This window comes from Oncorhynchus gorbuscha, linkage group LG17, assembly GCF_021184085.1.
Source record: "Oncorhynchus gorbuscha isolate QuinsamMale2020 ecotype Even-year linkage group LG17, OgorEven_v1.0, whole genome shotgun sequence".
Lineage (NCBI taxonomy): Eukaryota > Metazoa > Chordata > Actinopteri > Salmoniformes > Salmonidae > Oncorhynchus > Oncorhynchus gorbuscha.
This window is the reverse complement of record NC_060189.1, coordinates 32,261,563-32,289,544: the sequence shown is the minus strand read 5'-3', so window position 1 is coordinate 32,289,544 and position 27,982 is coordinate 32,261,563. Positions and strand designations below refer to the sequence as shown.

General features: G+C 42.5%; 1 protein-coding gene across 4 annotated transcripts; it reads left to right on the top strand.

Moving 5' to 3' along the window:
* Positions 1–53: 53 nt before the first annotated feature.
* On the top strand, positions 54–27,807 carry LOC124001282 (mitochondrial ribonuclease P catalytic subunit-like). Of its 4 annotated transcripts, none has more exons than XM_046307944.1 (11): positions 54–146; positions 379–1,383; positions 1,493–1,540; positions 1,728–1,860; positions 13,724–13,831; positions 24,422–24,570; positions 24,791–24,986; positions 25,141–25,660; positions 26,189–26,278; positions 26,375–26,728; positions 27,746–27,807. In XM_046307944.1, exons 1-8 carry the CDS (start codon positions 109–111, stop codon positions 25,270–25,272), a joined length of 1,809 nt encoding a protein of 602 aa, XP_046163900.1. In that variant the 5' UTR covers positions 54–108; the 3' UTR covers positions 25,273–25,660; positions 26,189–26,278; positions 26,375–26,728; positions 27,746–27,807. The 4 variants fall into 4 exon arrangements, with proteins under 4 accessions (XP_046163900.1, XP_046163901.1, XP_046163899.1 ...); XM_046307945.1 differs by lacking the exon at positions 27,746–27,807 and having other exon boundaries at positions 26,375–26,456; positions 26,573–27,415; XM_046307943.1 differs by lacking the exon at positions 27,746–27,807 and having other exon boundaries at positions 26,375–27,415.
* Positions 27,808–27,982: the final 175 nt, after the last annotated feature.

Sequence of the window (27,982 nt, the reverse complement as noted above, 5' to 3'; positions counted from 1 at the left end):
CTTCTAACTCCAGCGTCTAAAATGTCTAAACAATCGTAGCTCGCTTGGGATTGGTCGGCTTCGACGTGACCTCTGAACTCCAATGTCTCATGATTGTGGCGTCATCATATGCGACTTTCTGATCACAGACATGCCTTCTTCTGCAGGTGAATACTCCGTAAAGTGTTATTTAGCTACATTTATTTAGCCAAATTATCATCCAAAACAAGTGCATGTAGATATTGGGTCTCCTGACTCCTTATCAAAATAATAAAACTGGCATGCTGATTGTTTGTTTATAGGCAATGTCAATTAAAGTCTCTAGCTAGCTAATTAGTTTGAACCTAATTTCTTTAAGTATCCCTGACTTCACTTGACTGTTTTTTCTGTTTAACACAGACATGAGACATCACATCTGACAGTGTACAGGTGTAGTATATTGTTACGAACTATGAGCTCCCTCCTGATATTAAAAACAAGAATATGTCTGAAATACATTAGCCCACTCTTTAATCCAAGCACTGCTGGCTTTACTCCCCTGAATAATGTGATTAGCAAGCTATCAGTTACTTCCAGGCTTTTATGCACTAAAGGAGGGAGTAGACATGCAGGTAACAACAGGAAAGAGGACAGACAGAGAGAATTCAATATCAGAGAGAGGCTCCCTTTTCCCAAGTCAGTGTTTGCTTCTGGGACAGCCAAGAGAACTGCTGAATACCAAAAGAAGAGGGCTGAGGAGGAACCAGACTTCCCCAGAAAGAACAAGAGAGTGAAACCCCCAGACCACCCTTTCACTGCCTCAGAATGGAAGAGCCTAAAATTGACTTCACCGAATCCTGATCGCTTTGACGTCCGGATGATGTCATCAATGCTGGCCGATGGGACAGACATCAACGTGGCCAAGTCCCTGCTGGCCTATGTTGCCATGGATACCGGTACGCTGTCTTACGAGCTGCTACTGCGGTACCTCACCCTGTGTGTCGGCAGCGGCCATCACTCTGAGGTGTTTGACATGTATGATATCATGAGGAGCCGGTTCAGGACATTAGACACTGGAGCCTCCAGCCTGTTCATAAAGGGCTTCAGCAGGACAGAACGCTGGAAGGAGGCGCTGACCATCCTGGAAAACATCAAGAAGGCCATCACGCCATCACCGCGTAACTATGGCGATACCATCGCTGGGGCGGTGCTGCATGGTGATAGTGACACTGCCTGGGCCCTGTATGCTGAGCTGATGGAGAAGGGCCTCATTCCCAACCAGGAGACATGGCAGGCCCTGTTCCAGTGTGGTCTCTCTCATCAGGGCCACGAGGACGGGCTGCAATCCATCCTGCTCCATATGAGGGACAACCAAATCTATCCCGAGGAGACTCTGGCTAAAGATATCAAAGCTTGGTTTGAGAGGTAAGTCCTGAATATAGGTTACTGAATAGCCCAACAATCACACAATGTTATTGGGACAAAGCATGGGCTGTGCCTATTTTGGTTTGATTATGATATCTTCTCCTGCCAGTCTTCCAGAACAGAAGTGGATTGGAAGCTGGTCCACCGTAGACCCCAGGTAACAACATAAACATTATTTTAATTTTCTTCATTAAACCATTAGACCTAATGAATTCAGAGTTTGAATCAGCACTTCATACACTACTGCTTCTATAATTATTCTACTTCTATTTGAAACCTAGATGGCTGGAAAATGGAAATTCTTTATTAACCTCTGACCCTGTTACCTTTGCCTTTTTAACCAGGGGAGTGTGTCGGAGCTGCCAGGCAGAGCTGGAGTCCATCCAGCTGAGTCGGGAGGAGTACGCCCAGCTCAAAGACAGGGTGATGGAGGACGTGATCCAAGGCAGAGACGTCTTCAATAAGACCACTCCAGAGGTTTGGGAATCTCTTTTTCTTAGTTTGTCTCCCTCTTGTCCTCTATCTCTGCATTGATAGTGTCCACACACATTATGCAAATTGTCTACACTACAGGTCAGCTTTATGAAATTGGTCAGCCAATCCTTCTGAGTACAGTTAGTTGTAATATATACGCAACATGCAGCAATTTCAAAGATTTTACTGAGTTACAGTTCATATAAGGAAATCAGTCAATTGAAATAAACTAATTTGGCCCGAATCTATGGATTTGACTGGGAATACAGATATACATCTGTTGGTCACAGCTACCTTAAAAAAAGGTGAGGGTGTGGATCAGATAACCAGTCAGGATCTGGTGTGACCTCCATTTGCCTCATGCAGTGCAATATATCTCCTTCACATAGAGTTGATCAGGCTGTTGATTGTGGCCTGTGGAATGTTGTTCCACTCCTCCTCAATGGCTGTGCGAAACTATTGAGCCGTGCATTATCATGCTGAAACATGAGGTGATGGCTGTGAATGAATGGCATGACAATGGGCCTCAGGATCTCGTCACGGTATCTCTGAATTCAAATTGCCATCGATAAAATGCAATTGTATTTGTTGTCCGTAGTTCATATCTGCCCATACCATAACCCCACCACCACCATGGACACTCTGCTGACACAACTTTGACATCAGCAAACCGCTTGCCCACACGATACCATACACACGGTCTGCGGTCGTGAAGCCAGTTGGACATACTGCCAAATTCTCTAAAATTATGTTGGAGGCGGCTTATGGTAGAGAAATTAACAATCAGTTATCTTTCAACAGCTCAGGTGGACATTCCTGCACTCAAAACTCGAGACATATGTGGCATTGAGTTGTGTGGCAAAACTGCACATTTTAGAGTGGCCTTTTAATGTCCCCAGCACAAGGTACACCTGTGTAATGATTGTGCCATTTAATGAGCTTCTTGATATGCCACACTTGCAGTGGTGTAAAGTACTTAAGTAAAAATACTTTAAAGTACTACTTAAGTAGTTTTCTGGGATATCTGTATTTGACTTCACTATTCATATTTTTGACGAATTTTACTTCACTACATTCCTAAACCAAATTATGTACGTTTTACGCCATACATTTTCCCTGACACCCAAAAGTACTTGTTACATTTAGAATGCTTTGCAGCACAGGAAAATGGTGAAATTCACACACTTATCAAGATAACATCCCTGGTCATCCATACTGCCTCTGATCTGGAGGACTCATTAAACACAAATGCTTTGTTTGTAAATTATGTCCGACTGTTGGAGTGTGCCCCTGTCTATCCATACATTTTAAAAACTAGAAAAGTGTGCAGTCTGGTTTCCTTAATTTAAGGAACTTGAAAGGATTTACACTTGTATGTTTACTTTAGTATATTTTTCATATATTTTTGCAATATCATTTACTTCTGTTATTTAAGTATATTTAAAACCAGACTTTTTTAGACTTTTACTCGAGTAGTATTTTACTTGGTGACTTTTTCACTTTTACTTGAGTCATTTTCTATTAAGGTATCTTTACTTTTACTCAAGTATGACAATTTGGTACTTTTTCCACCACTGCACACTTGTCAGGTGGGTGGATTATCTTGGCAAATGAGAAATGCTCAATAACAGGGATGTTAACAAATTTCTGAACAAAATTTGAGATAAATAAGCTTTTTGTGCTTATGGAACATTTCTGGGATCTTTTATTTCAGCTCATGAAACATGGGACCGATACTTTACATGTTGCGTTTATATTTGTGAAGTTGTGTAGTTCGACAGCAGAAAATAGTTGCGTACAATGGCCACTAGACAGTGCTAGTGTCGTATCAAACCAAATCTGCACATGTGAATTCAACGACAAGCACTGCAGGTTTCTCCACATGCACACATTGAGAATTGCACAAGAAATATGAAAAACCTATGGCAAAGTTTTATTTTGGATTTAACTATTCCTTTGGTTCTGGATGTTTTTGGGCTACATTTTTTAAGTATTGGTCAAATTCTTCAGCCATTAAATGCAGTGTTTCATGATTCAGTGTTGTTCAGGGCTGATCTTGCTTTACTCTTAGGGTTTGCTGTTGTTTAGGGGTTTATCTCCTGAATTAAACAAGATATTTTGCTGCATGAGGGCCAGTTGTATGAGCTTGGGGGTCTAATGCTTAAAATAGCAAGTCGTCCTCCAAGGGATCAGGCCTGTCCCACAATTAGATGAGATGATGGGGATTTCCAGTTGCAGAACATGTATCTCCCCGTCTCTCTCTGCATCTGCACTGAGCCCGCTCTTAGAGTCAGTCAGCACAACCACACATTTCAAACATTGGTAAAGGCTGGTCAATATGTAAGTGACAAAATACATTTGACCCTTTACTGGTGAAGACCCGTTTCACCTCATTGTAAGGGTATTTGATGATAGCTGCTTGTAGGCTCTTCTCAGGTCAAAATAAGTGTACTGTAACTAGCTTACCTCCATTTGTCATTGTCCTATATGTGGTCATTTATGTTTCATCAATAAGAACTCTTCAGATGCATGGTAGGAAACATACAAGTATTTGTTTATTTGAATCCCCATTAGCTTTTGCAGAGACAGCAGCTATTCTTCCTGGGTGCAGAGAGCATCATGAAGAACAGGGAACACACCAGGCAGGTCCGAGATACTGTTGTGAAGAAGTTTAAAGCCGGATTTGGATACAAAAAGATTTCCCAAGCTTTAAACATCCCAAGGAGCACTGTGCAAGCAATAATATTGAAATGGAAGGAGTATCAGACCACTGCAAATCTACCAAGACCAGGCCTAAACGTTCAGCTCATACAAGGAGAAGACTGATCAGAGATGCAGCCAAGAGGCCCATGATCACTCTGGATGAACTGCAGAGATCTACAGCTGAGGTGGGAGACTTTGTCCATAGGACAACAATCAGTCGTATATTGCACAAATCTGGCCTTTATGGAAGAGTGGCAAGAAAAAAGACATTTCTTAAAGATGTCCATAAAAAGTGTCGTTTAAAGTTTGCCACAAGCCACCTGGGAGACACACCAAACATGTGGAAGAAGGTGCTCTGGTCAGATGAAACCAAAATAACTTTTTGGCAACAATGCAAAACGTTATGTTTGGCGTAAAAGCAACATAGCTCATCACCCTGAACACACCATCCCCACTGTCAAACATGGTGGTGGCAGCATCATGGTTTGGGCCTGCTTTTCTTCAGCAGGGACAGGGAAGATGGTTAAAATTGATGGGAAGATGGATGGAGCCAAATACAGGACCATTCTGGAAGAAAACCTGATGGAGTCTGCAAAAGACCTGAGACTGGGACGGAGATTTGTCTTCCAACAAGACAATGATCCAAAACATAAAGCAAAATCTACAATGGAATGGTTCAAAAATAAACATATCCAGGTGTTAGAATGGCCAAGTCAAAGTCCAGGCCTGAATCCAATCGAGAATCTGTGGAAAGAACTGAAAACTGCTGTTCACAAATGCTCTCCATCCAACCTCACTGAGCTCGAGCTGTTTTGCAAGGAGGAATGGGAAAACATTTCAGTCTCTCGATGTGCAAAACTGATAGAGACATAACCCAAGCGACAGCTGTAATCGCAGCAAAAGGTGGCGCTACAAAGTATTCACTTAAGGGGGCTGAGTAATTTTGCACTCCCAATTTTTCAGTTTTTGATTTGTTAAAAAAGTTTGAAATATCCAATAAATGTCGTTCCACTTCATGATTGTGTCCCACTTGTTGTTGATTCTTCACAAAAAAATACAGTTTTATATCTTTATGTTTGAAGCCTGAAATGTGGCAAAAATCGCAAAGTTCAAGGGGGGCGAATACTTTCGCAAGGCACTGTATATACAAACAATACAACCACAACAATACAACAACAACAAAAACGTGTGTGTGTGCATGTATTTGTTTGTGTGTGAGTGTGTGTCCCCTCACAGTCCCTGCCGTTCCATGAGATGTTGTTTAAAAAAAAGTGTTTGCTTGAGGAATTGGAGATGGAAGGGAGTTTCATGCGATCTTGGCTCTGTATAATACTGTGCGTTGCTGTGAATTTGGCTCTAAGCTATTATAACCCCATTCCTGAAAGTTAAGACTTTCTGGAACGTGGACGTGCCTTCTGTTTCCTGCTATGATGATCACAGGCCGTGTTAGGAGTGTCAACAATTTGGCCCACATTAGAATATAGTTGAATAGCCCTGTCATAGCCCTTCTAAGGATAGCTGTTCCACTCCCTATTTAATCTGGTTCTTGTGACTGACTGGGTTTGAACCAGGGCTCTTGCATGTCACAAGACTTTGTTAGTAGAGCTGGGACACCGTCCATATCTTTCACTTATTGCATGCATTTAGCTGATATCGTTCATTACGGTAAGTAGCCTATACCATAGAAATGTAAAGTTTGAAATTAAATACGTTTGCTGATATGGCTGATTCTTAATGGGACAATTGATGGCCACAACCATCAAACTAGTAGTAGTAGTTTAAAGGATAATAACAAACAAAACAGTTGCACATTGTTATGAACATATTGTTCTATTTATCGTTATTGCATCAATTCAGGCAGTTTATCACAATATGGATTTATACCCATATTACCCTGCTCTATGTGTTAGCCCACTTAGCTAAACCCTATAGGCATCCGTTCAGGAGTTTAATGTAAAGGATGACACATTGCTTGCCTAACGAGTACCGCATCCCCCTGATTCAGCTCATACTGAGACTCGAACACAGGACGTCTGCCTTGCAAACATACTTGACCGCCCTCCTGAAGTGTTCCAACCCACCAAGATATTTAAAAAGGCCTTCTTCAACTGCACAAGGGGCGACACTTCAGGCTTATGAGTGTGTTTCACAGATCCCGATCTGCTACATTCACCCCCTAAACTCACTCCACTGCGACCCCAGTTGTTGAACCAGCGCATCTGTCGATCCAAGTCCAGTGGCACCATTGTAAAGGTGTTGACTGCTTAGCGAGTTCTGCTTCCCCCTGATTCAGCTCATATGGAGAGGCCTTCTTTAATTGCGCAGACTGAGGAGTGAGTTTCACAGTTCCCTATCTGCTACACTAGATCCAGCAAGGTTACTCATCAAAAGAGCATGGTTTGGTGATCCATGCTTATGTGATGAGAACCTTGCCTAAGACCTGAAGATGTGTTAGTTTGACATGTGTTAGCTTGTGTTAGACGTGTACGTTTTAAGTCTCCGGCAAGGGTAGTCATTATAAGGTTATCATGTTTCTGACTGTGTTAGCCTGTTGAGCTAAAGCTTAGGCATTGGTCCTGTGGCTTGGATGGGTCTCTTCAAAGAGTAGGTCAAAAGGGGTTGAAGTGAAACACAGGCAGATCAGTGACCATGTTTGTGTGATGAGTAACTTGTCTGAGACCTAAAAAGTTGCATTGTCTGGCACACAGGATACCTGGGTTAGAAAGTGCATCAGTCAAGCTGATACCGGTCTCAGGCAAGGTTGCTCATCACATGCATGGATCACCAAACCACCTCTGTTGCACTCATTAAATGGGATGCAGAGATCCTTCTGATTCTGTTTGCCACAGAAAGTGTTGTTGTTGTTGTGCAGTACTTTTAGACTTTTCCTCAAGTAGTATTGTACTGGGTGACTCACTTCTACTTGAGTCATTTTCTATTGAGATATCTTTACTTTTGCTCAAGTATGACAATTGGGTACTTTTTCCACCACTGAGAACTACTGTGTTAAATCTGTTTTGGCTTAAAGGGATACTTTGGGATTTTGGCAATGTGGCCCTGTATCTACTTTCCCAGAGTCAAATAAACTCGTGGATTAATGTTTTGTGTCTCTGTTGAGTAGGAAGGAAGTTAGAGGTAGTTTCACAAGCCAATGCTAGCTAGTGTTAGCGCAATGGGAACTATCCTTTATAGAGACTGTTTCATGGGAAATATAATTTTTGTACAGATGAACAAAGCATTAGGAACACCTTCCTAATATTGAGTTGCACCCCCTTTTCCCTCAGAACAGATTTACTTTGTGGGGTCATGGACTCTACAAGGTGTCAAGTGTTCCACAGGAATGCTGGCCCATGTTGACTCTAATATTTCCCACAGTTGTTGTCAAGTTGGCTGGATGTCCCTTTGGATAGTGGACCATTCTTGATGCAGACAGGAAACTGTTGAGTGTGAAAAACCCAGCAGCACCTGGCACCTACTACCATATCCCGTTCAAAGACACTTAAATCTTTTGTCTTGTCCATCCACCGTCTGAATGGAACACATCCACCGTCTGAATGGAACACATCCACCGTCTGAATGGAACACATCCACCGTCTGAATGGAACACATCCACCGTCTGAATGGAACACATCCACCGTCTGAATGGAACACATCCACCGTCTGAATGGAACATCCATGTCTCGAGGCTTAAAAATCCTTCTTTAATCTGTCTGCCCCCTTCATCTACACTGATTGAAGTGGATTTAACAAGTGACATCAATAAGGGATCATATAGCTTTCCTCTGGATTCACCTGGTCAGTACGTCATGGAAAGGGCAGGTGTTCCTAATGTTTTGTACACTCAGTGTGTATTGTATAATAAAGTGATAGGCTATTTCATGGCAGTTTTTTGGTTTTGATTACTCGATTGCATGTCAGGATGAACTGTAATACATTAAGTCCCTGTTCTGAGCTGTAATCCCTCTTTGTTGCTTTAGGTAACATTAGTTTAGTTTATATCTGGGCATAGCTTGGCCATTTTTTTGGCCTGCTGAAGTCATATAAGCTGCACAAAAGAGTTTCACATTTCAACCCTCAACACGCTCTCACATGAGTGACCCTGGAAAGTCCCTGTGTGTGTATATGTGCGTTTGTGTGTGCGTGCGCCGACTCTAACCCCCCATGGTTACATGAGTGAGTAGTTTATGATGTGAAACCAGTGTGAGGCACTGAAAACTAACGCCCTCAGTCCTGGGGTTGGGGCTGGAGCTTTGCTCCTATGCAGCATTGGTGTTTTCTTTGCAAGGTTCAACTTCATTGTATAGTCTATCACATGAAAGAGTGCAAGACAAATGCATTTAGAATCAATTGAAAAGCAACGGTACCATTTTTTAATTAAATCATTTTGTCTATGATTCACAGATTAAAATTAGAACCCACTTGTTATGGTTTGCCTGTGGTGCAGCACTGCTTTATATTAGCCTATTTCTCTTGTCTGTCCCAATTAATACTTTCAGAGGTGAATTCCTATAATAAGTATAACATAGTCTTGCACTGAGAAGTAAGATATTATTGTTGTTCTGTAACTAACCAGGATATAAAGGGCAACATTTTGCAGCAGGTTGACAGGGAACATCCTGGCTTGCAGGGTTTTAGAATATAGAACCAGCCATAGAACATAACATAGCAACCTGTTCCTCGCGCTTTAGACTAGAGGGAGATGACAGACCGGTGGAACAGCCACATGTATTTTTATCTACAATTTTTGTTTTGGGAGGTTGGATTGAATACAGTTACGTGGATTGTCACTGTATAGCCTAATGCTATTAAGATATCAATGCAAATGTTATTGGTCACGCGCTACATACAACGGGTATAGAATTTACCATGAAATTATTGCTTGTATGAGGTATTTCAGATAGATACAGTGCATTCGGAAGTATTCAGACCCCTTCCCCTTTTCCACATTTTGTTACGTTACAACCTTATTCTAAAATTGATTAAATACCGTTTTAAAACAGTGCATGTCAGAGCAAAAACCAAGCCATGAGATCGAAGGAATTGTCCTTAGATCTCTGAGACAGGTTTGCGTTGAGGAACAGATCTAGGGAAGGGTACCTAAACATTTCTGCAGCATTGAAGGCCCCCAAGAACCTTCCAGAATAATAATAATAATATATGCCATTTAGCAGACGCTTTTATCCAAAGCGACTTACAGTCATGTGTGCATACATTCTACGTATGGGTGGTCCCGGGGATCGAACCCACTACCCTGGCGTTAAAAGCGCCATGCTCTACCAACTGAGCTACAGAAGGACAATCATCTCTGCAGCACTCCACCAATCAGGCCTTTTTGATAGAGTGGCCAGACTGAAGCCTCTCCTCAGTAAAAGGAACATGACAGCCTGCTTGGAGTTTGCCAAAAGGCACCTAAAGGACTCTCAGACCATGAAAAACAAGATTCTCTGGTCTGATGAAACCAAGATTGAACTCTTGTATGTGTGTGTTTGTGTGTTTTGTTTTGTGTCTGTTTGTGTGCTTATGTAGTGTATGTGTTTGCATTTTGTATGAAAGTGTCAGTGTAGTGTGTGTATATAGTGTGTATATATATAGTCTTGTGAGTTTGCATAGAGACAGTAGGGTCCGGGCAGATAGTCCGGGTAACCATTTGATTAACTATTTAACAGTCTTATGGCGTGGGGTAGAAGCTGACCACATTTAAAATACCCAAATGCGGGACAACAGGATGATTTTGCTGGACAATGTAGTCTGTCTGTGTGATCCCCCTCAACCTTTTTTTTCTAAATTAGTAGTGTTTGAATTTGTTGATTAAATGTGGGACATGATTGTGGGACACAGGACCAAGGATGAAAATGTAAGACTGTCCTGCACAATCTGGGACATGTGGTCACCTTACTGTGCAGGTGTGAGTGGGCCATGTTATGTCCTTAATGATGTGGAGGCCAAGGAACGTGAAGCTCACGACCTGCTCCACTACAGCCCGATCGATGTAGATGGGGGCGTGCTCTCCCCTCTTTCTCCTGTAGTCCTGTTCTCCTTGGTCTTAATAGCGTTGAGGGAGAGGTTGGTGTCCTGGCACCACACTGCTATGTCTCTGACCTCCCTGTAGGCTGTCTAATCGACATCGGTGATCAGGCCGACCACCGTTGTGTTGCCAGCGAATTTGATGATGTTGTAGTTGTGCGTGGCCACACAGTCTTGGGTGAACAGGGAGTACAGGAGTGGACTAAGCACACACCCCTGAGGGCTCCCCATGTTGAGAGTCAGCGTGGCAGAAGTGTTGTTGCCTACTCTCACCACCTTGGGCCGGCCCGTTAGGCAGTCCAGTTGCCGAGGAAGGTGTTCAGTCCCAAGGTCCCCAACGTGGTGATGGGTTTGGAGGGGACTATGGTGTTAAATGCTGAGCTGTCGTCTGAACAACATTCTCACATAGTTTTTTCCCCTCTTGTCCAGGTGGGAGAGGGCAGTGTGAATTGACATTTTGCGTCATCTGTCAATCTATTGGGGTGGTATGCGAATTGGACTGGGTCCATGGTGTCTGGGATGATGTGTGTCATGACCAGCCTTTCAAAGCACTTCATAATTACAGATGTGAGTGCCAGGATGATTACAGTATTTTAGGCAGGTTACCTTGGAATTCTTGGGAACTGGGACAATGGTGATCATTTTGAAGCATGTTGAGATTACAGACTAGGACAAGGAGAGATTGAACATGTCTGTGAAGTCACAGTACTGAGGCGACACTACAGCCTGGGGTTGGATCCCGTGACCGGGAGCCCCATAGGGCGGCGCACAATTGGCCCCGCGTCGTCCGGGTTAGGGGAGGGTTTGGCTCATCGCGCTCGAGCGTCTCGAACTAGTACTTGTCTTCTTGCTCAGTTGTGCACCAGGGCCCCTTTCTATTCTGGTTAGAGCCCGTTTGCACTGTTCTGTGAAGGGAGTAGTACACAGCATTGTACGAGATCTTCAGTTTCTTGGCAATTTCTCGCATGGAATAGCCTTAATATCTCAGAACAAGAATAGACTGATGAGGTTCAGAAGGAACGTCTTTGTTTCTGGCCATTTTGAGCCTGTAATTGATCCCACAAATGCTGATGCTCTAGATACTCAACTAGTCTAAATAATGCCAGTTTTCAGCTGTGCTAACATAATTGCAAAAGGGTTTTCTAATGATCAATTAGCCTTTTAAAATTATAAACTTGGATTAGCTAACACAATGTGCCATTGGAACACAGGAGTGATGGTTGCTTATAATGGGCCTTTGTACGCCTATGTAGATATTCCATTAAAAATCAGCCATTTCCAGCTACAATAGTCATTTACAACATCAACAATGTCTACACTGTATTTCTGATCAATTTGATGTTGTTTTAATATACAAAAAAATTAGCTTTCTTTCAAAAACAAGGACATTTCTAAGTGACCCCAAACTTTTGAATGGTAGTGTAGGTTCCTTGGTGATTTAGACATTTTATTGGTTCCAGACAGTATTGCAGATGAGCAGTTGATCAAATTTTTTCTCAGCATTGTCTCCTTTTTCCATGTGGAAAACTCAGTTATGCAAGAACAATGAAGAAGAGCCATCAAATGTGAAATATTCTCTCTCTACCAGGGAGAAACTCTGGAGAGATGCAAAGGTGCCTCCTATCAAGTGTAACTGGGTGGTTGCCATGCTATGCTCAGCTAAACCCATTCCCTCCACAATGGAACTAGAGTGGAGATCCATTGTCTCTGACTCCATCAAAAACAACATCTAGGCACAAGTCACGTGACCCTACAACCTCTGGGAATTCCCAGTTCTTCCAGTCCCAACTCACCATGACAACTGCTAGTGCTGCAGGGGAGCAGATAGCAACACAACAAGCTGTGTTAATAAGGTAGAGGTGAAGTAAAGGGGAAAGTAAGCTCTTCCCCAGACTATTGGTTAATGAGATGTTAACATCCTGCCTTTATCCCAGAGGCCTAATGATGTATTAGAATGTCTATGGCCTGAAACAGGGCCTGAATGTCTCTTCAATACTTAATGTCCTTTAGTTGCAGAACTCGTTCTCCCTTCTGCACCACAGGGATTCCCCAAATATTATTCCTCTTTCCGTCCCATATAGATGTCTCATTGTGATGCTGTTGCTTACAAAGTCAAAAGCTTTAGCTAAATTTGCTACAGTTCTTTTGTATTATTTTTCTCAGGGGTATACAGTACTTTACTGTTGTTCTGGTGGACTTTAGGATTGTATTGGGGGTGTTTCAGGGGATTTTTCAGGCTCTTTGCTAGCAGAGACAAAGAAGTGAAAGTACTGGCCTGTTCCATGGGCTACAGTATTGGATAATGGACACTTATACCACATTATGTGTTGGTTTGTAGGCTGTAGTTGGTCTGTCTTGTTGCATTCTCAGGAAACATGGTGAATATATTAGCATCTATATGTGATGAAATGAATTTAAAAATATATTTTTATGTATGTCGCAATCCATTTTTCTTCCATTTCTTTCATCACAAATAGATGCTAATATATATACACCATGTTTCCTGAGAATGCAACAAGACTGACCATGTATGTCGCAATCTAAAAAAAAGTATTTCCACTCATAAAGTTCATGTGTCAGTGGATCTCTATTTCCTATGTTCTAAGCAGCAGTGACAGCAACATGAGAGACCTATGAATACATGCGATGTAGAATGTACATGATAGACAGACAGACAGGTGGAGGTGTGGCCTGGGTTGACATGTGGCCTATCCAGAAATTCTGCGCTGTACTGTGTGTTGCCAGATTTATATCTGAGGCCAGTCCAGGTTCCCATTGAAACGGAAACAATGAAAGAAAAACAAGAGCGAGAGGGAAGTCCTGGCTGTCGAGTTAAGTAAATATTGACCATACCATATTTGATTTATCTTGCCCTGCTACTGAAGTTCATCCTTGTTCTGTACAGACCAGCATGCATCATGAGCTGGTGCTCAAGACTTTCAAGTTTTTTTTTTGTGAATAAGTATGTGAATTTCCCACCCCCTCATGGATCACCTGATAGCTGTGAGACATTTCATTTAAAAAATATTAAATATAATATGGACTTGACATGCACAAACATTTCAAATGGAAGCATAAAACATTTAACCACATATGTAAACCTGAAGCTTGGGTAACCAAGTGTTTCTCCCTCTCCTAGGAGCTGGAGAGCTTCAAGAACTTTGTCAAGCGGAAGCCGGCCTTTGACGTGGTCGTAGATGGACTCAATGTGGCCAACATTGGCATCAAAGGGAACCAATCACAGACGGTGAGTTCTCTGCGAATGTGAGTCCAGAACAACAATGTTATGAAATGTTCTGAGTTGGCACCATTGATCTGACATTTAAGTATGTGGTGTTGTGCTATTGATTAGTGATGGGGGGGACGATAGTTACATTTTGGGATAATATTTATATATTTTTTACCCCTTTTTCCTTCCCAATTTCGTGGTATCCAGTTGGTAGTTAGTCTTGTCTGATTTCTGAAACACGACCCAACCCAGCCGCACTGCTTCTTGACAAAATGCCCGCTTAATATATGCCATTTAGCAGACGCTTTTATCCAGAGCGACTTACAGTCATGTGTGCATACATTCTACGTATGGGTGGTCCCGGGGATTGAACCCACTACCCTGGCGTTACAAGCGCCATGCTCTACCAACTGAGCTACAGAGGACCAGCCACATCAATGTGTCGGAGGAAACACCATAAACCTGGCGACCATGTCAGCGTGCATGCGCCTGGCTCGCCGCAGGAGTCGCTAGAGCATCTCTGCCAGTCAATACCTCCCGGACGACGCCGGGCCAATTGTGTGCCGCCCCATGGGTCTCCCGGTCGTGGCCTGCTCCGACAGAGCCTGGACTCGAACCAGGATCTCTAGTGGCACAGCCAGCAACTGCGATGCAGTGCCTTAGACCACTGCGCCACTCGGGAGGCCGACGGGGATATTATTTTTGACGATATATTGTACTGTTCTGACAATATCGCAATATCATTTTAGCGGAAGTTGGCTGTATCTGCACCAAAACTCCAGTATTTTTCCTTCATAGCTTATATTCCATCTTCTTTTTCAATAGGGAGCCAATTCGTTTTCAGCACTTTTATTTTATTGACTGATCAAAATTCCGTTTATCATGGCTCTCTATTGTCCCTCTGCAGCAGACATATGGTGAGCAATATGTTTTGAACATTAAATCACAACAAAATCACTGTCCCGAATCACTATCTACACACACACAGACAGTATATCACAAAAGTGAGTACACCCCTCACATTTTTGTAAATATTTGAGTATATCTTTTCATGTGACAGCATTGAAGAAATTACACTTTGCTACAATGTAAAGTAGTGAGTGTACAGCTTGTATAACAGTGTAAATTTGCTGTCCCCTCAAAATAACTCAACACACAGCCATTCATGTATAAACCGCTGGCAACAAAAGTGAACATTTTCAAAAGTGAAAATGTCCAAATTGGGCCCAAAGTGTCAATATTTTGTGTGGGCACCATCATTTTCCAGCACTGCCTTAACCCTCTTGGGCATGGAGTTCACCAGAGCTTCACAGGTTGCCACTGGTGTCCTCTTCCACTCCTCCATGATGACATCACGGAGCTGGTGGATGTTAGAGACCTTGCACTCATCCACCTTCCGTTTGAGGATGCCCCACAGATGCTCAATAGGGTTTAGGTCTGGAGACATGCTTGGCCAGTCCATCACCTTTACCCTCAGCTTCTTTAGCAAGACAGTGGTCGTCTTGGGGGTGTGTTTGGGGTCGTTATCATGTTGGAGTACTGCCCTGCGGCCCAGTCTCTGAAGGGAGGGGATCATGCTCTGCTTCAGTATGTCACAGTACATGTTGGCATTCATGGTTCCCTCAATGAACTGTAGCTCCCCAGTGCCGGCAGCACTCATGCAGCCCCATACCACTCCCACCACCATGCTTGACTGTAGGCAAGACACACTTGTCTTTGTACTCCTCACCTGGTTGCCGCCACACACGCTTGACACCATCTGAACCAAATAAGTTTATCTTGGTCTCATCAGACCACAGGACATGGTTCCAGTAATCCATGTCCTTAGTCTGCTTGTCTTCAGCAAACTGTTTGTGGGCTTTCTTGTGCATTATCCTTAGAAGAGGCTTCCTTCTGGGACGACAGCCATGCAGACCAATTTGATGCAGTGTATGGCGTATGGTCTGAGCACTGACAGGCTGACCCCCCACCCCTTCAACCTCTGCAGCAATGCTGGCAGCACTCATACGTCTATTTCCCAAAGACAACCTCTGGATATGACGCTGAGCACGTGCACTCAACTTCTTTGGTCGACCATGGTGAGGCCTGTTCTGAGTGGAACCTGTCCACACACCTGCTCACCATTCACACCTGAGACCTTGTAAACACTAACGAGTCACATGACACCGGGGAGGGAAAATGGCTAATTGGGCCCAATTTGGACATTTTCACTTAGGGGTGTACTCTCTTTTGTTTCCAGCGGATTAGACATTAATGGCTGTGTGAGTTATTTTGAGGGGACAGCAAATTTACGCTGTTATACAAGCTGTACACACACTACTTTACATTGTAGAAAAGTGTCATTTCGTCAGTGTTGTCACATGAAAAGATATACTCAAATATTTTTTTTTAAATGTGAGGGGTGTATTGAACTCACTTTTGTGATATACTGTATATATATATAAGACCCTGTCTTTCAAAGACAATTTGTAAAAATCCAAATAACTTCACAGATCTTCATTGTGAAGGGTTTAAACACCGTTTCCCGTGCTTGTTCAGTGAACCATAAACAATGAATGAACATGCACCTGCGGAACAGTCATCAAGACACTTACAGCTTACGGGTAGGCAATTAAGGTCAGAGTTATGGACACTAAAGAGGCCTTTCTACTGACTCTGAAAAACACCAAAAGAAAGATGCCCAGGGTCCCTGCTCATCTGCGTGAACGTGCCTTAGGCATGCTTCAAGGAGGCATGAGGACTGCAGATATGGCCAGGGCAATACATGTTAATGTCCATACTCTGAGACGCCTAAGCGCTACAGGGAGACAGGACGAACAGCTGATCGTCCTTGCAGTGGCAGACCACGTGTAACAACACCTGCACAGGATCGGTACATCCAAACATCACACCTGCAGGACAGGTACTGGATGGCAACAACAACTGCCCAAGTTACACCAGGAACACACAATCCCTCCATCAGTGCTCAGACTGTCCGCAATAGGCTGAGAGAGGCTGGACTGAGGGCTTGTAGGCCTATTGTAAGGCAGGTCCTCACCAGACATCAATGGCAACAACGTCGCCTATGGGCACAAACCCACCGTCGCTGGACCAGACAGGACTGGCAAAAAGTTATCTTCACTGATGAGTCGCGGTTTTGTCTCACCAGGGATGATGGTCGGATTTGCTTTTATCGTCGAAGGAATGAGCGTTACATCGAGGCCTGTACTCTGGAGCGGGATCAATTTGGAGGTGAAGGTCCGTCATGGTCTGGGGCGGTGTGTCACAGCATCATCGGACTGAGCTTGTTGTCATTGTAGGCAATTTCAACGCTGTGTGTTACAGGGAACACATCCTCCTCCCTCATGTGGTACCCTTCTTGCAGGCTCTTCTTGACATGACCCTCCAGCATGACAATGCCACCAGCCATACTGCTCGTTCTGTGTGTGATTTCCTGCAAGACAGGAATGTCAGTGTTCTGCCATGGCCAGCAAAGAGCCCGGATCTCAATCCCATTGTGCACATCTGGGACCTGTTGGATCGGAGGGTGAGGGTTAGGGCCATTCCCTCAAGAAATGCCCAGGAACTTGCCAGTGCCTTGGTGGAAGAGTGGGGTAACATCTCACAGCAAGAACTGTCAAATATGGTGCAGTCCATGAGGAGGAGATGCACTGCAATACTTAATGCAGCTTGTGGCCACACCAGATACTGACTGTTACTTTTGAATTTGACCCCCCCCTTTGTTCAGGGACACATTATTCAATTTATGTCAGTCACATGTCTGTGGAACTTGTTCAGTTTATGTCTCAGTTGTTGAATCTTATGTTCATACAAATATTTACACATGTTAAGTTTGCTGAAAATTAACGCAGTTGACAGTGAGAGGGCGTTTCGGTTTTTGCTGAGTTTATATAGCATTGTGAGAATCCCAATACATATCGTATCGGCGCGTAAGTAAAGTGATAATATCGTGAGGTCACTGGTAATTTCCCAGCACTACTAGTGATGTGCCTTCTGCAGTGCAATTAGACTGCAACCTATATACAGTAGCTATTAGAACATAGTGCAAATGCACAGCTGGTGTTACCACTTCCATTTCAGTGTGTTTAGGTTCATACTGACTCACTGTTAGTCTTACTCAGTCTTCCACACTAACCAAACCACAGTCAGCATCAATCAAAAGCAATATTCCAATGCAGGGGATGTTTCCTAAATCTGAACTTTTTTACCACTTGAGTGGTCGGGCATCAGTTATCATCATGAAAGCAAATACTCTCGAACGTCTCAGACTTGGGTTGAATCAGTGGGAGAAAATGACTTTTTCCCCCACTGATGACTAAGGCTGGAATCACTGACAATATTACGAATTCCTAGTAACGGAATATAAAGGGTGCCTATCATGTATTTGTAACTCAGTACAATTAAGTCATTCTGGACAGGATGTACGGTATGTCTGCGCCCTCTACCCGGTTGCTACTAGGGGATGATATAGTGCACAGCCACGCCAGCATGTATAGACCCCTCGGAAAGAGCCAAATACAAATATCCGTCTTGAAAACCAATGAAATTAATAAGTTGTAATGCCAGCCCACATAAGTTACCCGTGTGCTTCTCCCACTTGAGACACAGAGGAGATGGCATTGTCACGGCTGCATGGGGCTATGGGAGGCTGTTAATAAATGACAACACTTTTTCATGTGGGAAAGATGGGTATATTTTTAGTGCTGTGTATATTTATTTAACCATGGGCTCATAGCCGAAGAAACCCACAGAGTATTATATCTGTGCTCTGTAAGCAGAACCCTTAGTCACCACAGTCTGGCCAGCAGTCTGCCATGCATACACAAACACACACACAGTGTGAATAATCCCTCCGCCTCCCCACAGCTGTTTAGCCTCTTGTTTCTCTGACAGGTGAGCTGAGCATTAGTGAGAAGCAGGGGGGACTGTGGCCTCTTAGCACTTACTGCCTAGAGTAGATATGAATAACCTGCTCCCAGCTTTCAAATACAGCAGTTCTGTATTTCTATAAATGCAGCACATGTAGCTTTGTTTCAGCACACATACAGACTCTGATGCCTTATTGAGGGGATTTCTCTTCCATTGTAATATGACTAAAATCAGTATTTGTGTATTTGTGGTGCTGACTTCTGTCCTAGTTATCAGCTAAAGGTCACATCTCCCCAACCCACTCGTCTGCATTCTCAACCACATCAGACAGACATACAAACGGACATGTCAGAGTTTTTGCATGTGTGTGAAACTATTATTATACTGAACAAAAATATAAATGCAACATGCAACAATTTCAAAGATTTTACTGAGGTACAGTTCATATAAGGAAATCAGTATTTCACATGACTGCGAATACAGATATGCATCATTGGCCACAGATACCTTAAAAAAAGGAAAGGGCTGTCCGGGATGACCAAGCAGGCAACGAGAGACAACTTATTAGGGTGCAAACAATATTAGGGTCAGTAGCGGTGTGTGGGTAAATTCACTGGGGAAGCCAGAAAAAATGGCATATTATAACATATGTGTTGTGATAATTGTGGTGTTTGCTCTATAACCTGTTAATTAATATGCCTAAAGGCAGACAATAAGAAGACACAGTGGCAGAATAAATTCAACCATACCTTTTATTTTGTCACAAAACCGGAAAGCAACCTCTGTCTGGTTTAGTCCTCAAAGCATATTGCATGTAACAGACCGTTACATGACCTACAGCTTGGTAAGCAAGTTAATGTTTCCGACATTTTTGGACCACTAAACAACTATTGATTTAGAACCACAGAGAGTTACCTCAAGTCTCAAAGAAAACAGGAGCTGCCTCCACTATTCCAGCTCCATTTCAACTTCAACATTTCAACATCATCAAATCACCTCTGCTTCATCTAATACAGTAATAACTAAAAGGTACCAAAAACAATTTAGTCCAATCAACGTAAGCTAAATATGATGTGGCTGCCCATGGTTCTGATTTCTGTGTGTGAACATGTGTGTGTGCGTATGTGTGCGTATTTTAACATTGACGAAACGGTCATTAGGTACACACTTATTTTTGTTGTCCTAGGCTACCTGGCTAAAATGCTTGCTCGCTAACCTAACTTAGATTCACGGGCAATGTTAGCTAGTTAACATTAGCCTTCTACATCTAGCTACATATTGAACTTCCATCCTCTCAGGCCAGGGGCACAACAATGTATGAATTAATGGTTGGATCAGAATAGCCGTTATAATCATTGGCCAGTTTGGAGAATTAAGTAAAATCACAAGTCCAAATCCCTATCAACATCCATGGCTAATTTAGGAAAGGGACAATTTTAGCTAGCTGGATGGTCACCGGAGGACAACAACACAACATGATGCAACAATTCAAATGGTTTATTTCAATGGCGTATGCTCTCAATGCGATTTGATAGGAGTGACGCCAAAATCCAAGCTGGCTTCCCTTGTCACTTTTTTTTGGTGTGCCAGGACCATTCACAGTTGAGCTCGCTCAGTTTAGCTCAATGCTGATTGGATCATTTTTTATACTTTTTTTTACCAAGGGAGGACAAATGCTCACTGGCTTCCCTTGCATCCCATTCAGTGCTACTGGGAGCAACAAGGTTATACTAATTTGGACCAGACCGCATCAGATAGATGGCCTACACATAGACAGTGGGGCACTGTTTGGCTCGCTCGGATGCTTTCTCCGGTGAGATACATTAAGCCTCTTGCGAATTGAAGAAAAATTATGAAATACAGAGAGATGAAAGATACATTTTTATTTTTTATTGCCACATTTTTTAGGGAACCATGGCTTCCCCTGGCATCCATTAATACACACCACTGACAAAGGTTTTATTTCTCAAAACTTAGAAAATACAAATTATGTCAAGGAAATAAACCAAAGTGCTTTAAAATATACAAAGGGATACGTTATTTGAAATGAAAAACGGAATGTCCTATACAGTCTTAACTTAAAAAATAACTTTGATCCAACGTGCAGGAACAGAACGTACACGAACCAAAAATCAACTACCTGAAGGCAGACTATAAGGAGAGTGGCCAGTTCCATTCCCTGGTCCAAGGGGAGTCTGCAAACCATCAAGTTTACATTATAACAAGAATGATATAACGTTTAGATCATGTTTTTAAATACAATAATTATTTTAACAACAGTACACGATATCAATGTATAACTGTACTTCACTATTTTAAACTGAACAGAGCGTTGTCATTTCCCAACGCCCCACCGGAACCCTATTTTAAGCCTGAGATTCCGTTTGGGCCTCCTTTGCCAGAACACCGCGGCATCCCATGCTGCAGACATGAAGCTGTAAAAGCCTATTTATGTTTGATCCAAAAATGTGGTCGGAGACCGTGTGGATGGTGTGACGCAATTGCGGAGCCTCGGTAGGCACGCAAAGGCCAAATCGAGCTCTCTACCGCATCGCTGTGCGCCTCTTAAATGTTGTAACAATGTTGTAACAACCACGTAAACTATGGAGCATGCACTCAACATAGAAACAATGATAGCAAATGCCAAACTGTATTTCTGCAATAAAGTCATGTATGGGATATAAGAATCAAGCTCTGTGTCACATCATCATTTATTTTATATTTGATTTATTTCACCTTTATTTAACCAGGTAGGCTAGTTGAGGACAAGTTCTCATTTGAAACTGCGACCTGGCCCAAGAGAAAGCATAGCAATTCGACACATACAAATACAGATGGAATAAACAAAACATACAGTCAATAATACAGTAGAACAAAATAAAACAAAAAGTATATATACAGTGAGTGCAAATGGGGTAAGTTAAGGAAATAAATAGGCCATGGTGGTGAAGTAATTACAATATAGCAATTAAACATTGGAATGGTAGATCAGCAGAACATGAATGTGCAGGTAGAGATACTGGGGTGCTCCCACAGTTGATTTCTTCAAACCAAGCTGCTTACCTATTGCAGATTCAGTCTTCCCAGTCTGGTGCAGGTCTACAATTTTGTTTCTGGTGTCCTTTGACAGCTCTTTGGTCTTGGCCATAGTGGAGTTTGGAGTGTGACTGTTTGAGGTTGTGGACAGGTGTCTTTTATACTGATAACAAGTTCAAAAAGGTGCCATTAATACATGTAACGAGTGGAGGACAGAGGAGCCTCTTAAAGAAGAAGTTACAGGTCTGTGAGACCCAGAAATCTTGCTTGTTTGTAGGTGACCAAATCATTATTTTCCACCATAATTTGCAAATAAATTCATTAAAAATCCTACAATGTCATTTTCTGGATTTTTTTTTCTCATTTTGTCTGTCATAGTTGAAGTGTACCTATGATGAAAATGACAGGCCTCTCTTATATTTTTAAGTGGGAGAACTTGCACAATTGGTGGCTGACTAAATACTTTTTTGCCCCACTGTATATAATATATTATATGTATCGCCATATACAGTATATAGTGCAAAATGAGGACATAAAATGAAAGGGATATTTGTTAGGCAGGGGGTTTTATTGTGTGGCTCGTGGTGCGGCTGTCACGGGCGTGGATCAGAAACCTGTCAATATCTGGTGTGGATGTCGATTAAGGCAGACCCCGCACCTCTCTGATTCAGAGGGGTTGTGTTAAATGCAGAAGACACATTTCATTTGAAGGCATTCAGTTGTACAACTGACTAGGTATCACCTTTTCCCTTTTAATGGCTGTACGATGTTGCTGGATATTGTCGGGAACTGGAACACGCTGTCGTACACGTCGATCAAAAGCATCCCATATGCAGGCCATGGAAGAACTGAGACATTTTCAGCTTCCAGGAATTGTGTACAGATCCTTGCGACATGTGGCTGTGCATTATCATGCTGAAACATGAGTTGATGGGGCCAGATGAATGGCACGACAATGGGCCTCAGGATCTTGTTGTGGTATCTTTGAATTCAAATTAACATCGATAAAATGCAATTGTGTTCGTTGTCCGTAGCTTATGCCTTCCCATACCATAACCCCACTGCCACCATGGGGCACTCTGTTCATAACGTTGAAGGCTTCAAACTGCTCACCCATATGACGCCATATACAGTGCCTTCGGAAAATATTCAGACACCTTGATTTTTTCACCCACATTTTCTTACGTTATAGCCTTATTCTAAAATGGATTCAATTGTTTTTTTCCCTCATCAATCTACACACAATATTCCATAATGACAAAGCAAAAAGTGTTAAGAAATTTGAGCAAATTTATATAAAATATCACATTTACTTAAGTATTCAGACCCTTTACTCAGTACTTTGTTGAAGCACCTTTGGCAGTGATTACAGCCTTGAGTCTTCTTGGGTATGACACTACAAGCTTGGCACACACAGTTGGGGAGTTTCTCCCCTTCTCTGCAGATCCTCTCAAGCTCTGTCAGGTTGGATGGGGAGCATTGTTGCACAGCTATTTTCAGGTCTCTCCAGAGATGTTCGATTGGGTTCAAGTCCGGGATCTGGCTGGGCCACTCAAGGACTTTCAGAGACTTGTCCCGAAGCCACTCCTGTGTTGTCTTCTCTGTGTGCTTAGGATCATTTTCTTTTTTGGAAGGTGAACCTTGCCCCAGTCTGAGGTCCTGAGCGCTCTGGAGCAGGTTTTCATCAAGGATCTCTCTGTCCTTTGCTCCGTTCATCTTTGCCTCAATCTTGACAGGTCTCCCAGTCCTTGCCACTGAAAAACATCCCCACATTACGATGCTGCCACCACCACTGTAGGGATGGTGCCAGGTTTCAGGCCATCTTGGTTTCATCAGTCCAGAGAAACTTGTTTCTCATGGTCTGAGAGTCTTTAGGTGCCTTTTGCCAAACCCCAAGCGGGTTGTCATGTGCCTTTTACTGAGGAGTGGCTTCCGTCTGGCCACTCTACCATGAAGGCCTGATTGGTGGAGTGCTGCAGAGATGGTTATCCTTCTGGAAGGTTCTCCCATCTCCACAGAGGAATTATAGAACTCTGTCAGAGTGACAATCAGGTTCTTGGTCACCTCCCTGACCAAGGCCTTTCTCCCCCGATTGCTCAGTTTGGCTGTGCGGCCAGCTCTAGGAAGAGTCTTTCCAAACTTCTTCCATTTAAGAATTATGGAGGCCACTGTGTTCTTGGGGACCTGCAGTAATGTTTTGGTACCCTTCCCCAGATCTGTGCCTCGACACAATCCTGTCTCGGAGCCCTACGGACATTTCCTTCGACCTCATGGCTTGGTTTTTGCTCTGACACACTGTCAACTGTGGGACCTTATATATGTGTGCCTTTTCATGTCCTATCAATTGAATTTACCACAGGTGGACTCAAATTAAGGTGTAGAAACATCCTCAAGGATGATCAATGGAAACAGGATGCACCTGAGCTATTTTTTCAAGTGTAATCGCAAAGGGTCTGAATACTTATGTAAGTAAGGTATTTCTATATTTTAGTTTTAATACATTTTTGAAAAATGTCTAAAAACCTGTTTTCAATTTGTCATTATGGAGTATTGTGTGTAGATTGATGAGGGGGAAAAAATATATTTAATTCATTTTAGAAAAAGGCTGTAACGTAACAAAATGTGGATAAAGTCAAGGCATCTGAATACTTTCCGAATGCACTGTATGTGATGATGACTAATCGTGTTGGTGTTTCTATGCAGCTCCTGGAGGTGGTGTCGGAGCTTGAGCGCCAGGGCCTGGTCATCCTGGTCCTGGGGAGGAAGCATATGCAGCGGCCCTCACGCAGCTGGGACAGACATGACATGAGCTTGGTCCAGCAGAAGGCCCACTGCTTCTTCACTGACAACATGTGAGTTCAGCCCTATGTGTCTTTCAAACCATAGCTTTCTGGTAGATCATTCATATCCATATTATAAGAGTACAGGTCACTCTTGCAAAAGAGACTTTATCTCATTGAGAATAACTAAAGCTGAAAGAAAATATATGTTTTTGTGCAATACATTGGGTAAAGTAACCCATGTGTATTCTTTGGGTTTGTTTGGATGTTGACACCTCTGGTTGTTTGTCAGTTCTGAGGATGACCCTTTCCTGCTGTATGCCACACTGCACTCTGGGAACCACTGCAACTTTGTTAGCCGGGACCTGATGAGGGACCACAAGGCCTGCCTGCCAGACGGTGCCACCCGACGCCTCTTCTTCAAGTGGCAGAGAGGCCACCAGCTGGTGCTGAGCAGCTACACCCCGGGAAAGAGAGTACGATTCCAGGTGAGAGTAACAGGGAGATAGAGCTTGCTTATTTACTACACATCAATGCATAGTATCTGTTGTCTACATGAGGACCTAAAAGGCATATTGATTTTTTTTTAATATGGCCTGTGTATGTTTATTACAATTCTTGTGTTCTGTACATTTTTTCCAGAGGATATTAAGTTATGACACCATTGTCCAGACAAATGGAGGCTCCTGGCACATACCCTATGATGAGAATGGGGCACAGAGATGCACTTATGAAGTTCCACAGAAGTGGCTGTGTCTCACCAAGGCAAAATAAGGACCCACTTAGAACTGGTTGATCTTCACACACCTGTCAATACAGTGTTCGTCAATGAAACTATAGCATGTGAAAAAGAATAAAAGACTGAAAAAAAGCTTTGTACTTTTCTTGTAGTCCTCGAATATTTTTTTTCAAAATGCATTCGGTAAACCAAGAGGTGTCTTAAAACAACGTTTGTTGGATTGACCCGGACATCAACTACTGTTCCTTAAACCAATTCCGGGGTCATTATCTTGCATGTTTTTTTTTCCTCAGACAGTTCTTTTTTCAGTTTACAACTTTTATACAAATGTACTTGTTTGCCAACACAATGTCCCGAGGGTCGAGTGCAGGATTTGACCGATATATTACCATCTTCTCTCCGGAGAGCAGACTAACAAAGTCGGTTAGTATGGGATAGTTATGAAGAAATTAAAATACCAACTTGCCCAGTCATTATTGTAGCCAACTATAGTAGGTAGCTAACGTTAATGTTATCTAACCTGGCCATAGCTAACGTTAGCTCAGTTAAAAAAAATATTAAAGCTTAACTAGCTGCTTTATAATGTCAGTGAATGGATAAACCTAGCTAACTTTGCAAGCTGATCAAATTCAAATCTGCCAGCCTTCATGCTGTTTTTGAAACAGTTACTATAGTAAGCTAACTTTTACAGCAATTCCTGTCAAGTTATTTGACAGAAGTAGCCTCCCATGGCCATGGTGTAACGGTCTAACTTAGTAGCAACTAGCTATCCAGTAATGAGTTGTCATTTGTTGAGTGTCTTGGCACAGATGCGTTCATGGTCTGAGCCCGTCAATGTGGTGAATAGCCTTCATCATGACATGCAGTGACAGCTTTGAAGCTGTTGATCTCTCACCTTAACAAAAGTCTGGAGTGATGCATAATTTTCCCCTGTTCTGTTTGTTTTCCCAGAATATGCATTCAAGGCTATCAACCAAGGTGGCCTTACCATAGTAGCTATCAGAGGGCAAGACTGTGCAGTTGTCATCACACAGAATTCCAGTAAGAACACCCTTTATGACTATTTCAGTACTCAGTTATCAATATGCCTATGTGATGTTATATGCAATCAGATGTACTCTTCAATCTCTCCCAAAGGACACGCTTGTTGATGCCATCCACAGTCACACACTTATTCAGAATCACAGAAAACATTGACTGTGTCATTTTGGAATGACGGGTAAGAAACATGTTAATGTTGAAATATCCACTACACACAAAATATGAACCTTATGAAAGGCATTCGTTAATGTATGTAATAATGACTGTAATCGTGACCGATTCATTTGAGTTCAGCTGACAGCAAGTCCCAAGTCCAGAGGGCTCGTTACGAGGCAGCCAACTGCAAGTACAAGTACGGTTATGAGATCCCAGTGGATATGCTGTGTAAGAGGATGGCTTACATCTCTCAGGTGTACACACAGAATGCTGAGATGAGACCTCTTGGTTTCTGTAAGTGTTACACAATTGTCCAAAAAAAAACACCAGTGTAGCTGAGAAGTTTCAAGATATACAGTACATGTCAGAAGTTTGGACACACCCACTCATTCCAGGGTTTTTCTTTATTTTTACTATTTTCTACATTGTAGAATAATAAGACATCAAAACTATATGGAATCATGTAGTAATTGTTAATTGTAATTGGTCATATAACCCTTACACAACCTGAAGGTGTGTTGGGTCATTGTACTGTTGAGAAATAAATTATTGTTCTACTAAGTGCAAACCAGATGGGATGGCGTTTAGCTGCAAAGTTCTGTGGTATACATGCTGGTTGTATGGCTTGAATTCTAAATAAATCACTGACAGTGTCACCAGCAAAGCACCATCACACCTCCTCCTCCATGCTTCATGTTGGGAACTACATATGCGGAAATCATCCATATACCTAATCTAAATCTCACAAAGGCACAGCAGATGAAACCAGAAATCTCACATTTGGACAGATTTCCACCGGTCTAATGTCCGTTGCTCGTGTTTCTTGGCAAGTGTCTTTTTATTGGTGTCTTTGAACTCGGTGAAACATTTATTTGGGCTGCAATTTCTGAGGCTGGTAACTCTAATGAACTTTTCCTCTGCCGTAACTCTGGGTCTTCCTTTCCTGTGGTGGTCCTCATGAGAGACAGTTTCATCATAGCGCTTGATGGTTTTTGCGACTGCACTTGATTTCAAAGTTCTTGAAATGTTCCGTATTGACTGACCTTCATGTCTTAAAATAATGATGGACTGTCGTTCAGGCAAAGGGTGGCTACTTTGAAAAAAGTAAAATATAAAATATATTTTGATTTGTTTAAACACTTATTTTTGTTTACTACATGATTCCATTTGTGTTATCTCATAGTTTTGATTTCTTCACTATTTTTCAATAATGTAGAAAATAGTAGAAATAGAGTAAAACCCTTGAATGAGTAGGTGTGTCCAAACTTTTGACTGGTACTGTATATATTTAAGAAAAGTTGTGTGTTACAGGGAAGACATCCTCCTCCCTTCCTGCAGGCACATCCTGACATTACCCTCCAGCATGACAATGTTACCAACCATACAGCTTGATTTCCTGCAAGACAGTCTTCAGTACTTAATGCAGCTGGTGGCCACACCAGATACTGACTGTTACTTTTGACTTTGACTCCCCCCCCCCCCTTTGTTCAGTGACATATTATTCAATTGCTTTTAGTCACGTCTGTGGAACTTGTTCAGTTTGTGTCT